At 34.1% G+C, this 15234-nt stretch overlaps 1 protein-coding gene across 6 annotated transcripts in view; it reads left to right on the top strand.

The window, feature by feature from the left end:
- The window catches only part of WRN (WRN RecQ like helicase), a 132674-nt gene that overhangs the window by 78956 nt on the left and 38484 nt on the right, over positions 1-15234 (top strand). For 3 of the 6 annotated variants that reach the window (XR_013763849.1, XM_079140206.1, XM_079140210.1), the window contains 4 exons: positions 6307-6477; positions 6554-6651; positions 7207-7279; positions 8321-8397. Coding sequence is in view for 5 of the 6 variants with exons in the window: in XM_079140206.1 (XP_078996332.1) it covers positions 6307-6477; positions 6554-6651; positions 7207-7279; positions 8321-8397 (419 nt within the window). In the remaining variant the exon portion in view is untranslated. The remainder of the gene's footprint in view (positions 1-6306; positions 6478-6553; positions 6652-7206; positions 7280-8320; positions 8398-15234) is intronic. The other 3 variants (XM_079140207.1, XM_079140208.1, XM_079140209.1) reach the window with 3 other exon arrangements.

The following is a 15234-nucleotide window of genomic DNA, read 5'->3' as shown; positions in this document are numbered from 1 at the left end:
TGTTAACTTAGTTAAGAAATATTTTTAATGAAATATGTTGAAAATATATTAGCTTTTCATTTACTGATACTTTAATATTCTGAATGGTGTTTAAAATTTTATTTTTAAATCACAAGTTTGATCAGAAATTTATTAGAAGTATCACCTAAAGAACTTTGTTTTAACTCCTATGGGTGATACTATATTTTTTATTAAAAAAAAAACTTCAATTGCATGAGATAGCTTAAATATAATTTTTATAGATCTCATTTATATTTTGTTACCTTTAACCTTTATATCCCAGTTGAATGTATAACTTAAAAACATTATCCTTGTTTTAATTTGGTATAATCCAGTGGTATCCAGTATCAACAAATAAGTTTAAGTGGGCTCCTAGACCAACTTGAACTGGTCACAAGAGGGATCAGATTTCACCTATTATTTGAAAACCAAGTCAGACCTTTTATACTGACAGTATCTTTGGGGAGTTCTCAAATTAAAAAGTTTATCCTTTGTGAAATTTTATACTACCCTTGCTAGATAAAAGTGTGAAACTTTTTAAAAAGTACTACTTAATGAAAATTTAGAGACACTAACTGCAGAGAAAATAAGGCAAGTTCCCCATCCACCCCCCATTTCAGTGATCTTGCTTTCTACTGGGATATTATTTAAAAAATCATAATTGTAATACCTTTGAGAATTGTTCCCCTTAACCAATTTAGGATACATTAATATCTTTGTAGATAATTTTGATCTGTAAAATAATGTGTCTTAAACTGAGAACCTTTGGAGTTTTTAAAGGAAATAATGTATGTGTATAAATATATAACAAATGCAGTTTCAGTAGTACATGATTCTACTCTTTTACACAAGATTTTCTAAATAACAAACATTTATGCAGCTTATTTACAAGTTTGTAAGTGGAGTTTAAAATTTTGTTTTAAAGGACATGTTATATTAGAAACTAAATCATCATAGTATTGCCTAAAGAACTTTGTTTTAAATTGTTCACCATCTAAAAAATTTTAAACCCCTATGTGGATATAGACAAGATATGCAGTGGCCTTAATTTTATAGATTAGAAAATGGAAACATAATCATTAATCTGTATAGGAAAGATTAAGTGAAACTTCTTTTCCTGATCACATTATTATGGCCCTAACATTAGATAACAGTTTTGATAAAAGATGATTTTACCTAGGCAGCCATTGGAACTATTGGTAAGTTTTAATCAAACTCTAATTTTCAAAGTACCTAACAGTAAAGGACTATCCCTTGATTTTTCTGGACAATCAATTTCATCTGATTGAAATATATTCCTAGATAATTACTGTTACTTTGTCCTATGATTTTATTTTACATAGATTAACAGCTCAAAATGACTTTGTGAAGCCCTAAAGTGGTAACTGTGAGCCTCTTTTGCTTGTAGGAACTGAGGAAGAGCCTCTGTGTGTGTGTGTGTCTGTGTGTGAGATATTTAATAGAAGCTCTGGGTATGTTTTGTACCCTAAGAACTTAGAAATTAAAACTTCTTGAGTTGACGTTTTCAGCTATTTTTCCACTAGCTATTAAACGTCTATTTTTGTGTAAGGCATTATATTATATTTTGTAGTGTATCCAAAGTTGAATTACATGAGTCTTATGATCTAGTATAGAAAAGGTACTTGGGAAGAAATAAGTATAATATAGTATAGAAAGAAGTAAAGGATATATGAACAGATTGAAGTTCTGGGGAGAGTGTTCTTACGGGAATAGAAAAGTCTTTGTGACGATTTCATTGGAGCTTTCTATTTTATGGGGGATAGAGTAGATTTTTGAGAGGTGTAGTTGATTTGGACATTTGGAGATAGAATGAAGGAGGAAGGATGGAGAACAATGCTTCTCCCAGCAGAAAGAATTACTACAAAAAGTAATTGTGAGTTTTAAAGAAGTTAATTTGGAAAAGTGGCAAGATTTTTATATTTTGTTTATCTCTGTCAGATACTGAGACAGAGAATTACTTATCAGAAACTCATATTTCAGGTGGTATACACTGGCTAGTCAGTTCTCTTTATTCCAACTCTTATTCATCAATTAGATTTCCACATCCAAAGATATGCCTTAGTTTTGTTGACCCTTGTTTTTCCAACCTAATTTTCAAAGGAAAATAATGAGATGAAAATTCCTTTTTCAGACTACATCCCATAGAAGTGTAGATTCTTGGTGCCAAAAGTTGTCAAAAGGACTGTTTGGCACTATAATTTTATTTTATTCTAGTTGAAAGGTAGTTTTAAAATGACTTGGTCTTGGCCATACTGTTACTCTGTGCCAGAATCAGGAAGGACAAACAGCTTTCCTGACAGTGCCTTTTGTGTTTATTATGCTTATTAAATACAGTTCTAGATTTGTATCTTTAAATCAAATGATACACAGATAATAGAATTTGTTGTTTTGTTGGTTGACAAGTGATGTATGTATAAAATTGTGCCCTCCTTAAAAATCAATGCTCAAATCCCTTTATTCTCTCAATAGCAACTTTCCCATTCCAAGCAGTATCTGACAGTAGATAACCTGGAGAATTAAGTTAACTGGAACACTTAAGCAATTAATGGAGGATTCCTTGCTCAGTGTGAGAAATCATCCATCATTTGTTGTTGAAAGTTCTTACTATATTTCACTTTAATTCTTTTTTTTTTTTTTTTTTTTTTTAAGTTACTTGGTTCCATTTGGTTCCATATATTCCCTTTTCTAATTGAAAAGGGAATATATGATTTCTTTAAAAACAAAAATGCTCTTTATCAAAGAACAGAGATACTTTATTCTCTGCATGGCTATTACCATAGAAACAAGACAGCATAAATTTATTCACATAGTACTCAGTATTCACAATGATTATTAATCATAAAGGGAAAAGACAGTTACTCCTGACTAATCAGGAAGTCTTATTACGTCATACTAGTAGATGTACACAAATTCAGTTTCTTTCTGCTTAGGAAAGGATGATCTATAAGAGTAATTTTTAGTGTCTAGAGAACTAGAAAGTGCTAGTTAGGCAACTTAATACCTTTGGTGTTACTAGTTTATAAGCAGTAGAATATCCTACAGTAAAAATGAGCCCCATAGCAGATGTACAGGACTGTTAGCAAGTGTTCCAGAGGAGATCAAAACTGTTAGATTAGGAAATTCAGGTTGAGTTAAAGGATCATTGGTTAACTAGTAAAAAGAAAGTTAATATTACTGAGACAGGATTTGTCCTACTTACTCACTTAATCTGTATAATATCCCCAAGACATAGAAACTATTATTATACTTGTGTATCAAGCCAGGCCATAGAAGCATAGTTAAGTAACTTGCCAGAGCAGTGACTTAAACCCAGGTCATCTAACTCAAGAGCCTACCTATATATCTGTATTGGTTGTGTGTGTATGTGTGTGTGCATGCATGCAGAGTGCATGTAAAACTAATAAAAATTTGGAACCAGTTGTCTGGAGACCTGTGTTCTAATCCTAGCTGTAGTACAAAGACACAGTGGGACATGGCATAGCATGTTTGAACCTCTAATTATTTGTTAGCAATATAAGAAAAAGTGACTTAAGATAGATCAAACAGATTCAATTTTCCTTTCAGTTTTGAAATTCTATGATATTTTCTTTTACTTCACTTATTTTTCTAAATAAATTTTATTGTGTCTATTTTTAAGGTAAACAGCATGATGTTTTGGGGTATATAAATTTAATAAAATAGTTCCTGGAGTGAAGCAAAATAATGTATCCATCATCTCAACATAATTACCAATTTTTTGTTTGTTTTTGTGGCAAGAGTAGCTACAATCTATTCATTTAGCAGGAATCCCAAATATAATAGTGTTTTATTAACTATAGTCCTCATCTTATACATGAGGTTTGTAGATTTGTTCATCCTACATATATGATGTTTGATTATTAAACAGTCTATTCAAATCAACCCAAGGTGAGTGTTAGCATAGACAAAGATTGTGGATAAGAAAAAAAGGTGCCATGTTTTACCTAGTTGTTTTATTTTGCTAAATCTTGTTCTAATAACACTTTTATAAATATAATCATCATGCTACTAAAATTCATCACTTAGCTGTTTTAATAAGACTTCTATTTTTATTTTAAAAATTTAATAGAGAGCAATTACAGACTGTTAATTACTCCTGTTGGAAACATTTATTTGTATCCCAGTATCTAGGCACTGATGTCTCTCTCTCTGGTGGGAACTTATCCTCCTTTACTTTGTTTCATCTAGCTTCCTTTTTATGAGGGATATACCATATTTAGGCTATTTTGGAAATCTATGCCTTAGAAATGGTAGTAAATGACATAAATGTGTAAACAAACCTGTTTCGAATTCACATTTTTGGGCTGGGGAGATAGCTCAGTCAGTAGAGTGCTTGCCTAGAAGCACAAGGCCCTGGGTTCGATCCCCAGCACCACAAAAAAAAAAAAAAAAAAAAAAGAAAAAAAATCACATTTTTAGAATTACAAAATGATAACCCTGTAACCATTATGTTCTCATTAGTTGGATAAAGCCAAAACATTTTTAATAGAGCCTTCAGTTCCCTGTATTATGTCTATTGCAACTTATCCTAGATATTCTTTTAATTTTGACCCCTGGATTTGTATATACATTGGTTGTTAAACTTTCATAGATAAAATGTAAAACTGTTGAATTATCTTCCCAATTCTAAAATTTTAGGCTGCATGTTATATCGAAGTATTTATAATATAATCATCTCTTCACATATTGAAGGGATGAATGTTTTTTTATAGCATAAATATAACCTAAAATATAGTACTTGTATTAGAAAGCTAATGATCATTCTAGTTAATTTAAACAGAAAGTGTATTAAGTGACTTAGGACATTATTGATAAGATTACTTTGCAAAGTAGTCCATCAAAGGAACAGCTATCTCTTCTGTGACCAGGAAGCTCTCAACTTGGGAAGCTACTGCTCTGATACTTTACTCCAAATTGCACTGAACTGGAAGCCATAGTAGCACTTGGGAAGGTTCTGTTTTTGCTGGCTCTGAGAACCACAATGTGCTTGCTGTAATCTCTATCAACAAAATGAATGCCTCTTGATACTTACAAAGCTAATAGTTGTTTGCTGGGTTCCTTGCTAATGTTCATAAAAAACAAACCTTGCAATTATATATTATCTACAAACTAGTAGAGGAATAGCTTTTGCCTCGCACTTTGCTTTTGCATATCATGCAAATATACATCTGATGAGCAGAACTTAAATCATATCCAGAGCCCTGGCTGAAAGAGTTCCAGAAATAGTGTTTGTGACTTCTGAGATTAGGCAGTAGAAGTGGATTGAGGTTAAGATGACCCTTGAATTATAATCTGCCATATTCATCTCAAGTACATTAGACAGGAATAATTGTCTATAAAACCTTCTGTTCATATATTACCATACATTTAAACTGATATTTAAATGTGTAGGATGAATGAAAGAGGCAGAAAGAGGGTGATGTGAATGGAAAAGTACTTTATAGGGAGTGTAGGTGGGTAGAGCCCTCTCTGTTAGAGGATAAGCAAATTGCATATGACAGACTGAATTTCCCAGTGTTTCTAGAACTTGTTGCTGTGAAGGATCTCCTATAAGAATTCTCTCATCACTTAGGGGAAAATACCTTTAAAAAAATCAGCTGTTTAGCATGCACTTGTTTTCCTTGTTATATCTCAGTGAAGCAAATAAATCATAAATGATTAAATAAGCTATATAGGATATAATGAAGAAATGCACAGTAAAAAGAACCATGCATGGAAGACATGAATTGTTACAGGACTATCGTGTCACATTGTATTTTAGCGCTCATTGTTCTGAACTTGAGCTGTAGATTGTGATCATCTTTTTAAACAATAATGTATGTTGTTCGAAGGTCTAAAGAGCAGAGATTAAATATTCTAAACACATATTTAAACTAATACATTGGGAAGTGCACCTCAGTTATATGTGACTATTTCTGTGATTATTTAAAATATAGAAGGAATACTATATAAGTTGGATACTCAGAACAAGCAGGATAGGTATAAAAGTTTTATAGGGGTCTGGGGTTGTAGCTCAGTGGTAGAGTGCTTGCCTACCACATGTGAGGCTCTGGGTTTGCTCCTCAGCACCACATAAAGATAAATAAAATAAAGGTATTGTGTCCATCTGCAACTAAAAAAGTTTAAAAATTTACTTTAAAAATTTAAAAACTGTTAAGGTTGAATTTTTTTGGTTAAATCCAAAGAATCAATGGATGGGTTTGTTTTTTATTTAGTCTATTTAATTGAATAAGCATTTTTAGATATTAATTTTATTCCTGATTTCAGAGTTCTCAGCGTATTGCAGATAAATATCGTAGTCACAGTTTTTTTGGCACTGGTAAGGATCAAACAGAAAGTTGGTGGAAGGCCTTTTCCCGTCACCTCATAACTGAAGGATTTTTGGTAGAAGTTCCCGGGCATAACAAATTTGCAAAGATTTGCACCCTTACGAAAAAGGTAAACAGTGTAGAAGTCTACCTGTTTCACTTAATTTTTCTCAACTATGCATTAAGATTATTTTTGCTTTCAATAGGGTAGAAATTGGCTTGATAAAGCCAATACAGAATCTCCTCAGAGTCTTATCCTTCAAGCTAATGAAGAGTTGTGTCCAAGGAAGTTTCTTCTGCCAAGGTTCATTTTTCAGTTTTTATTTTTTCCCTGTTAATTATGGGTTCTTGATGTTGTTGTTGCTGTTTCAATGATTCAAATTATTCCAATTTTAGGTACAACTCAGGTAAAATGAGTTGCCTGTTTTTGCATATTTACTTTAGTTAATTTGGAGGAAAGGGAATCTGGGGAAAAGATAAATCACAGAATATTTTCTTGGTTGATGGGAAGTAGCTGACCATTAGAGAACATCTTTCCCATTGATTAAGTAGCATTGAAATGAATGCTGAAGAGTTCATATACCACATTTCCTTCTCATGTGTAGAAGGTAGGAAGGGAATGAACTTATTGCCTACTTTTTAATACCTTTGCATGTTATTGGTTCTGTATCATTTTTTTCTTTAAAATATCTTTCTTTTCTGGGAAAAGAAATCACTTTTAAAAGTCATCCAGATAATTTTAAAAGGAAAGGGTAATATAATCTCATCTGCTTTTCTGAGAGAGTGGGGGGGTATGATGATTCATGATTAGATAATTGCATTTTCACATTTGAGATAATTTAATTTTACTATTTTTCAGTTCTAAAACTGTATCTTCAGGCACTGAACAGCATTCTTCTAATCAAATACCAACTGAATTAACTGCAGAGAAGGTTTGTTTTAAAGAGGTGGTTCTTCTTTCTTTTTTTTATTGATGCAACTCTCGTTTTAAAACGTTATATTAATTTCCCTTTATATGAAGAAGAAAATGCACATATAACAAATCATAAATTGGAAAGAGAAATGATATGAACAGAGTAAAATCTGATATGTGATTTCTGGAGCTATTAGAAGAATTAGAAGTATTTGAGGAAAAAAACTTAGTTTGATTCTTTTAAACCTATTTGGTAACTAATTTAGCTTAGAGTTTTCATATATTTATAATACAGTTGATAGAAAAATAAGCTTACTTCCTAAATATTCTCATTAAAGCTACACTACTCACATACATACACACACGCACACACATACACACACACACACACACACAAACACACACACAGCCTCTCTCTTACGTGCTTTGTTGGGATCTTAGAAAGCTATTGCAGATTAAGGACTTAATTAACTCACAGGTGGACATTAGCTAATTAGAATGTGGAAAGTAGATACGTAGGTGAATTAAACTTTCTAGTGTACTTTTTCTGCTTTATTAAAGTATTCAGAATGTAATTGCATCAGTTTTGTGACTTGGGCTCTTACTGTGTTTTAGAATATTCTTTTAATCATTTAGCAGTTTTGGAGCAGTGGAACATTGGGCTGTATTTTTGTGTTTTATTTTTTTGGTACTGGGGATTAAACCTAGGGCCTTGAGCATGCTAGGCAAGTGTCTGCTACTGAGCTGCATACCTAGCTTTTTTATTTTGAGATGAGGCCTCACTAAGTTGCTGGCCTTGACCTTGTGATCCTCCTGCCACAGCCTCCAGAATAGCTGGGATTATAGGAGTGTGCCATTGCACCTGGCTATTGAGTTGTATTTTTAATTGCCTTTAGAATTTTAGAAGTTGATAATTTGAGAGCTTATTTTCAATTGATTTATATGATGATCTACTTAGTCAAGAGGACAGATTGTCATTCTGAGATTTTGTGCCTTTTTTCTTTGTATTTAAAGTTTTTTGAAACTTCTAATTTTTTAAATACCTTTATGTGTTTAAAAGCAGTCTGACTTGGAGAGGACGTCTTCTTCCAAAGTACTTGCTAACATTTCTTCTGGGAGTAACATTCCTAAAAAAAGGTACAGCGTTCTAAATATTTATTTTCTATAGTTACATTATCACCACTACTTTCCTTTCTTTCCTGAAGAAAAAGGACTATCACATGTTGGCTATTGCATTGACTGAAGGAAGTTAAAGCATAAGCTTCCAGTTCCATAATTATTAAAGTAGACCCATACAAGGATAGTATCAATTTAATAGGTACCATTTCTTGGGTATTATTGTTCGCTAGATTCTATGTTAAATGCTAAGCACTTCATATGTAATACCTCATTCAATTCTTATAATAGTCTATGAGTTAGCACTCCTATTATTTATCTCCGTCTTATAGTTGAAGATACCAAGGGTTAAGAGGTTAACTTGTTGAAGAGCATATAGCAAATGGCAAAGATGACTTTTAAATCTATATTTGTATACACCTAGCTTTAACCTCTATTATTATATTTGTATGAAATATACCCACTTCATTTTCAAAAAAAGGTATAATGGCAACATAAACTGGTGAACATAAAAGTTGAGAGAGAATAAAGATATTATACTTGTTGAACATCTAGGCTTACTGTTTGATTTGCTGACTTAAGAGTGGGAAGTGTACAAATTCCAGAGTTTCTGAGTGTTATGGGGTGCAACTTAAGAACAGACCGATCACCACTGAGAAGTCCAAATTTGAGAGTCTTTATTAAGCTGGCCAGCTGACTGTCTCACACAATGCCCCAAAAAATGGCTATTAGGAGAACAGCCCCGACCACAAGGTTGTAGGGGTTCTTATACCAAAAATCACATTAATCATTAAGTGTCTATTGCTATGATTTGAAATTACACATTAACATCATGAGATCATGGACACAGGGGGGAAGTGGGTCAAAATGACCCTTACCTAGGTACAAACTAAAGAATGGTTACTAACATCCTCACAATCACTGTTCACATGGTACATTGTTTAGGAGCAATAGGAATCAAAAGAGAGCAATTCTTTACTACATAGGAGTTGCCATTGTATATTATTAAACGTGTCACACCAAGTAACTGATGATGGGCACAGAGGTGGGGTATTCCCATGGGAGAAGCTTATTTCCTACATAACATGGAGTCTCAGAGCAAAATGGAGTCTGTTTAGTCATTTCCCTTGGAGTCTGGCCTATAACATTCTCATGGAGTCAGATCTGTCAGCCCATCACATTCCCCACTGGTTTTTTGTACATAATCAAATCACTGATTTATTAATAGTGTTTAGGTGATTATAGTGAGTGTGCAACACCATTAGCTTAACAGACTGGATTCTATCTCTACCGTATTTAAGTCCAAATCTATTTGTCTACTTAAAGTTTTGAAATTCTGGTTTCCAGTAATCAGGACAGTGGTTCCTACAGCTGTGGAGCCCACTATACCTATTCCCGCTAGGAGTGGTACTAAGACAGGGGCTGCTTGTTTAGATAGTAGTCCCATATGTTTTCTTCTTTCCTCTTTATCATAATAGTACACCTGGGGAATGATGTGAACAGTAACACAGAATTTATCCCATTTGGTAATCTCAGAAAGTTGAAGGACTAAACATGGAGTTATTCCTGACAGTTCAAGCAAGAGAAAAAACATGTTTAACATTTTTTTAGTCTTATCTTTAGATGGTGGTTGGGGTCTCTGAGGGCTGTCCATTTTTCTGTTTTCTTGACTCGGATGTGATGAGTCCATGTTGTGAGTAAGGTCCCTTCCATTTCAGCCGGGTATTAGTCCTTTCTCTGGAACAATTTGATGTAGACATAGTCCTCTGACAGAAATGGGTGTTGGAAATCAGTGGTCTCTTGGGGCTGGTTCTCTCATAAGTTGAACCTGTTAGAGAGACTTAACCCCAGGTTAGAACAGGAGCAGGTTCTTGGTAAGGGTGGAGGAAGGGCTCTGAAAGCATTAACATTTTAATCTCTCAGAGGTCATTTGCCTCCAACTTTCTGGACCCAAACTGGCCCTTATTTTTGTGATTTAGCCCAATTTATCTATATTGACTGTCTTTTTAAAATTTTTATTATTACCCCTCTAATTTTAGGGACTTTTTACTGCTGTAAGGAAAAAGGGTGATGACCGCTCTTGCTGCTTCGAGCTGAGAGGGAGGCGATGTGGGGTTGGGCAAGCAGTAAAAAGTTCCTTTCTAGGGGTAAAAGTCTTGTTCTGTGAAAGAAACAAAAAACCATGAGTACAAAATAAATAGCATCTGGAACATGTCAATGAATATCATGAAGCTGGTAGAAATTAATAATCTCTTCTTACCAGGAGGTGGAAGAGCTTGAGAGGTTGTTCCCATAAAAAGGCCTAACAAAGTCTAACAAGACTGGAGAGGATAAGGCCTTAATTGTAAGTCTTTAAACTGTCGGAGTTATCAGGAATGTAAGCACAACATTTAGTTAGGTTACTCAATGTCATCTGATTTTTGTAAAATATCTTTTTACTGGCATGATCTTTTTGTTTAGTAGAGATCCCTTTGTTTTTGTTACCTTCAGTTTTATTTATTTTGGGGGCTTACACAAGGGTACATCTTAAGTTACATGAAAATAACTATTGTTTTATTTTTAAAATGTCCAGGAATGACTGTGTTTTGGTTTTAACTGTTTTGCTAGGTGTTTAAGACCAAGCTTGTCAAATTGACCTTGTTCCTATCTACTGTTAAGAGTCAGCTGAGTTCCCACAGGGGTCACTCTTGGGAAACTTGAGAGCAGCTTCTTAGCTCCTTTAGTGCCATTCACCTGGTAGGGTCTCCTTGATAAGGTGGCTTCCTTTTAGGGATGTCTCCCTTTCCCAAGGACCTTCCTCTGCAGCAGGTACACTGATTGGCTTCTTATCCTCTAGTGGTCACACCAGTCTCCCTGATCAGAAGGTTGTGTGGCCCAGAGTTGCAAAGCTCCTTAGAGAAGTTCTCTTGTTCCCTGGGTTTAGGCTGACTCTGAGGGCAAGAGCCAAATATTGATTCTCTTGACCCCTTTATTTTAATCTCAATCTTTAGGTTTTGATCTTAAACATCCAGCAAGTCAGTTTCACCAGTCATACAGTAAGAGTACTGGGTTTTAACTTTAATGTCTATGACTTTATAGTCATTTACCCACTTTTATTAAACTGGGGTCTACATTATCTGTCCTATAGGTGATGGCTTATTATCACAAATTAATTTAGATTATTCTTGAAACAGTACCTCTGTAAAACATTAATCAGTCAACAGTTAACAGAGTTTACAAGGAAAATACAAAATGGAATTCAAAGAAAGCTGAGAGAGCTTTTAGCTTTCCTTTTGTGTAGTAAAGTGGCAAAATGTTTTCCTGTTTCATGATATTAACTTTTAAACAGATCAGACTCTCATTATATTTTAGAAATACATTTACATTTTTATCCCAGTGCAGAAGGTAACATAGGGTTCAGGTCCAGTTACAGAACACTAAATGATATAAATAAATCCCCAATAAAATTTCTTATTCTGATAAGTTTAAAATTACCATTACAACTTTAGGTAGAGAACACCAGCTTGATAAAATGTTCTTTAAAATCTTTTAAAGACTTGCATACCTGGAAGATACGAACACATTTAATTTATGAATAAGAATAATAGAATCATAATTACATTGATGTTTTTATATTGACCATGTTTAACTTTTAAAGAAAATTTAGACTTTGTAATGTAATACAGTGCTCTAACAGTTGCTATTTAACCAGAGTTGTACAAACCCCCAATTTTTAAGACTAGTTGCTCTAGAGAATAAAATGTGACAGACACACTGTTAAGAGTAAGTTAATATTTTAAGAATTATTGGTCATTTCAGCGTATAGACTAAACTTTGGTTTATATCAGTACATTAATATTTGACCTTAGGAAAAATCTTGAATAGTTTTAACTGTTGTGTTACTTACATATACATGTAAACCTTTCAAAATTTACTCTTATTAACATTTTTTAATCACTTAGACACTGTTGTTTACTTAGATGTATTACAGTCTTATTTTATCACAAAGACTTTTTTTTATCTAGAAACATTTTTATTAAATATATTTTTATATCTAAAACGTTGTAATGTTTTAATCTGTGGATCCCCTTTTAAAAATTTATATTCTGAAACAATCTTTATAAATCTCTTAATTCAGATAAATTACTCCATTTTAATCCAATGAAATACTTTGTTACTTACAGAACTCTACTTAAATACAGTTGAAACTTTTGGACCCTTTATATAGAATAATACCTGTTAAGACTTTTAGTAATCATGTTTTTAGTGATAACATAAAGTAAATTTAAACCCTTTTTTATTTACCAATTTATGTAAACACCAAAAATGTTTTAAGTATGTTACCCTGTGGAATTTAAGGAGTTAAGAGTACTTGATGTTATATTTAACAGTTAGCATTTTAACTCTCTAAACCAATCAGATGTCTCTAACAAACACATCCATGATCAATCCCATATATGTTAAATCTAATTTAGTTATTTTTTTAAAAAGTCAAGTTATCAGAGAATTGTATTGAGCCATATCAGTCATTTCTTTCCTGTTGAAGAAAAACCTAGAAACAATGGATATTAGACATTTTATAAAATTTATTTTTTGACCACCTGGAAACAAAACTGTGTTAGTAACTTGAAAGACATATTTTTGTTTACCCAGTTTAAAAACCTTTTAAGTCATGTAAATCAAAGTATTTGGATTCATTTTTTAAAATTTTAATTTATGAGCTCACACGTTAATTTTGGTACCAAATATATGTAGACATGACAATACACTAGTGTACATATACATAAAATAAACAGATGGACAAAGACTTTATAGCTTATTTTTAAAACCCATTAGATTGAGAGTTAACCTTTGTAAACTGGCCTTTGAATGAAACAGCATTAAGAAAACTTTATAGTTGGATAAAATAGGTCTGATAAAAAAATTAACCTAGGTGCACCAGATCGAAATTATGAATTCAAAAAAAAATTGAATTTTTAAAAGTCTTTGGCCTCCATCCTAATATGGTCCTTCTTGTCAGAGATGAAAAGGAATTAAGAGAATATAGACAAAGGTTATGCCCTATCCTTCCCTGAAGGAGTTTCCCGAAGAGGCAGCAAGGGAGCTGTTTCCATTGGTCTCCTTGGGAGAGCCCCCTCAGGTTGGGGTCTTGTTCAAACCATTTTTCCTGGTCTCTTGGATAGCAGCCATCAAAATTTTAGCCTAGCATTTTGGTGGACCAACTCCCATAGTTGGAAGTTCCTATTGGCAGCAGTTCCTTCAGTGAACATGGTTAAAAACCCTTTTAACCATTTTTTTCCCCAAATTTGACTATAAAACATTTGATCAGTATGTTCAGGCTGCCCAAAGATAATTTGGTGGTCCCTTGAGGGGGCCATCTGACCTCAAAAGTTGGTCATTCTCTCTCACAGAATTTAGAGAGAGAAAAGACATTGCAGCAGGTTCCGTAGTCACTGGTTCTCTTCTGGAATTCCTGGAAATTAGTTAACATGCACTGGAGGGGAGTACATGACTGACATGAGGGAGACTGACCCATGCTTACACTTAAGGGCAACAAAAAAACATAAAAGGACAAACAAACACAGAACAGATAAAACACCAAAGACACCAAAGACAAGTGGCCACTCCAGATTCCAGACCAGAGGAACTGAGCAACGTCTTGCCAGTCCCGGACTTGGAAAGTAATGCTGCGTCCAGCCTTCCTTAGAGTCCGCAGATGCGGATCCACCAGAAACAGACTTACCGGTCCCTCAGGGGTGCAGAAACTGGTGACTCTCTCAGAGAATTTAGTTCAGTCCTGGGGCAGGCTCCACAGACCGTGCAGCCTGGGGCTGAGGAACGTCTCTCAGAGGGCTTCCCCAGGAGCAACGTTGTGGCCTCTCCCCTCTGCAGGAGTTTCCAGGTCAGTGGTGAGCGGTGGTTACCCACCAGGCAGCGAGGATCTCGCTGGGGCCTCCAAATGTTATGGAGCGCAACTTAAGAACAGACTGATCACCACTGAGAAGTCCAAATTTGAGGGTCTTTATTAAGCTGGCCAGCTGACTGTCTCACACAATGCCCCAAAAAATGGCTATTAGGAGAACAGCCCCAACCACAGGATTGTAGGGGTTCTTATGCCAAAAATCACATTAATCATAAGTGTCTGTTACTGTGATTTGAAATTACACATTAACATCATGAGATCATGGACAGAGGGGAAAGTGGGTCAAAATGACCCTTACCTAGGTACAAACTAAAGAATGGTTACTAACATCCTCACAATCACTGTTCACATGGTACATTGTTTAGGAGCAATAGGAATCAAAAGAGAGCAATTCTTTACTACATAGGAGTTGCCATTGTATATTATTAAACATGTCACACCAAGTAACTGATGATGGGCACAGAGGTGGGGTGTTCCCATGGGAGAAGCTTATTTCCTACATAACATGGAATCTCAGAGCAAAATGGAGTCTGTTTAGTCATTTCCCTTGGAGTCTGGCCTATAACATTCTCATGGAGTCAGATCTGTCAACCCATCACACTGAGGAAGGAGAATTTGAAAAACTTGTCAGAGCCTGTGTTACACATACATAGTTTAAATGGACTGTGTTTACATTCATATCAGGTCAAAGTATATAAATGTGATCTATGATTGTTATGCACTTTCTGATGCTTTGCTCACTTTGATAACAGTACTTTGGGCTGACAAAATGTTTATCATAATATCAGTTTTCCATCCCAATAACTCCTTTTTGTTTAAATATGTGGAATGTAATTACCATTGTTTTATATGAACAGAAAGTATAAGGAGTGTAACAAAACAATATGTCCATTAAATATCCTGAAGCATTTCTTCATTTAAATATTTATTTTGTTTCGACTAGGCTGCTTCTTAGT

This window comes from Sciurus vulgaris, assembly GCF_902686455.1.
Source record: "Sciurus vulgaris genome assembly, chromosome: 5".
Classification (NCBI taxonomy): domain Eukaryota; kingdom Metazoa; phylum Chordata; class Mammalia; order Rodentia; family Sciuridae; genus Sciurus; species Sciurus vulgaris.
The sequence above is the reverse complement of the archived record's forward strand: the minus strand, read 5'-3'. Positions and strand labels throughout refer to the sequence as shown.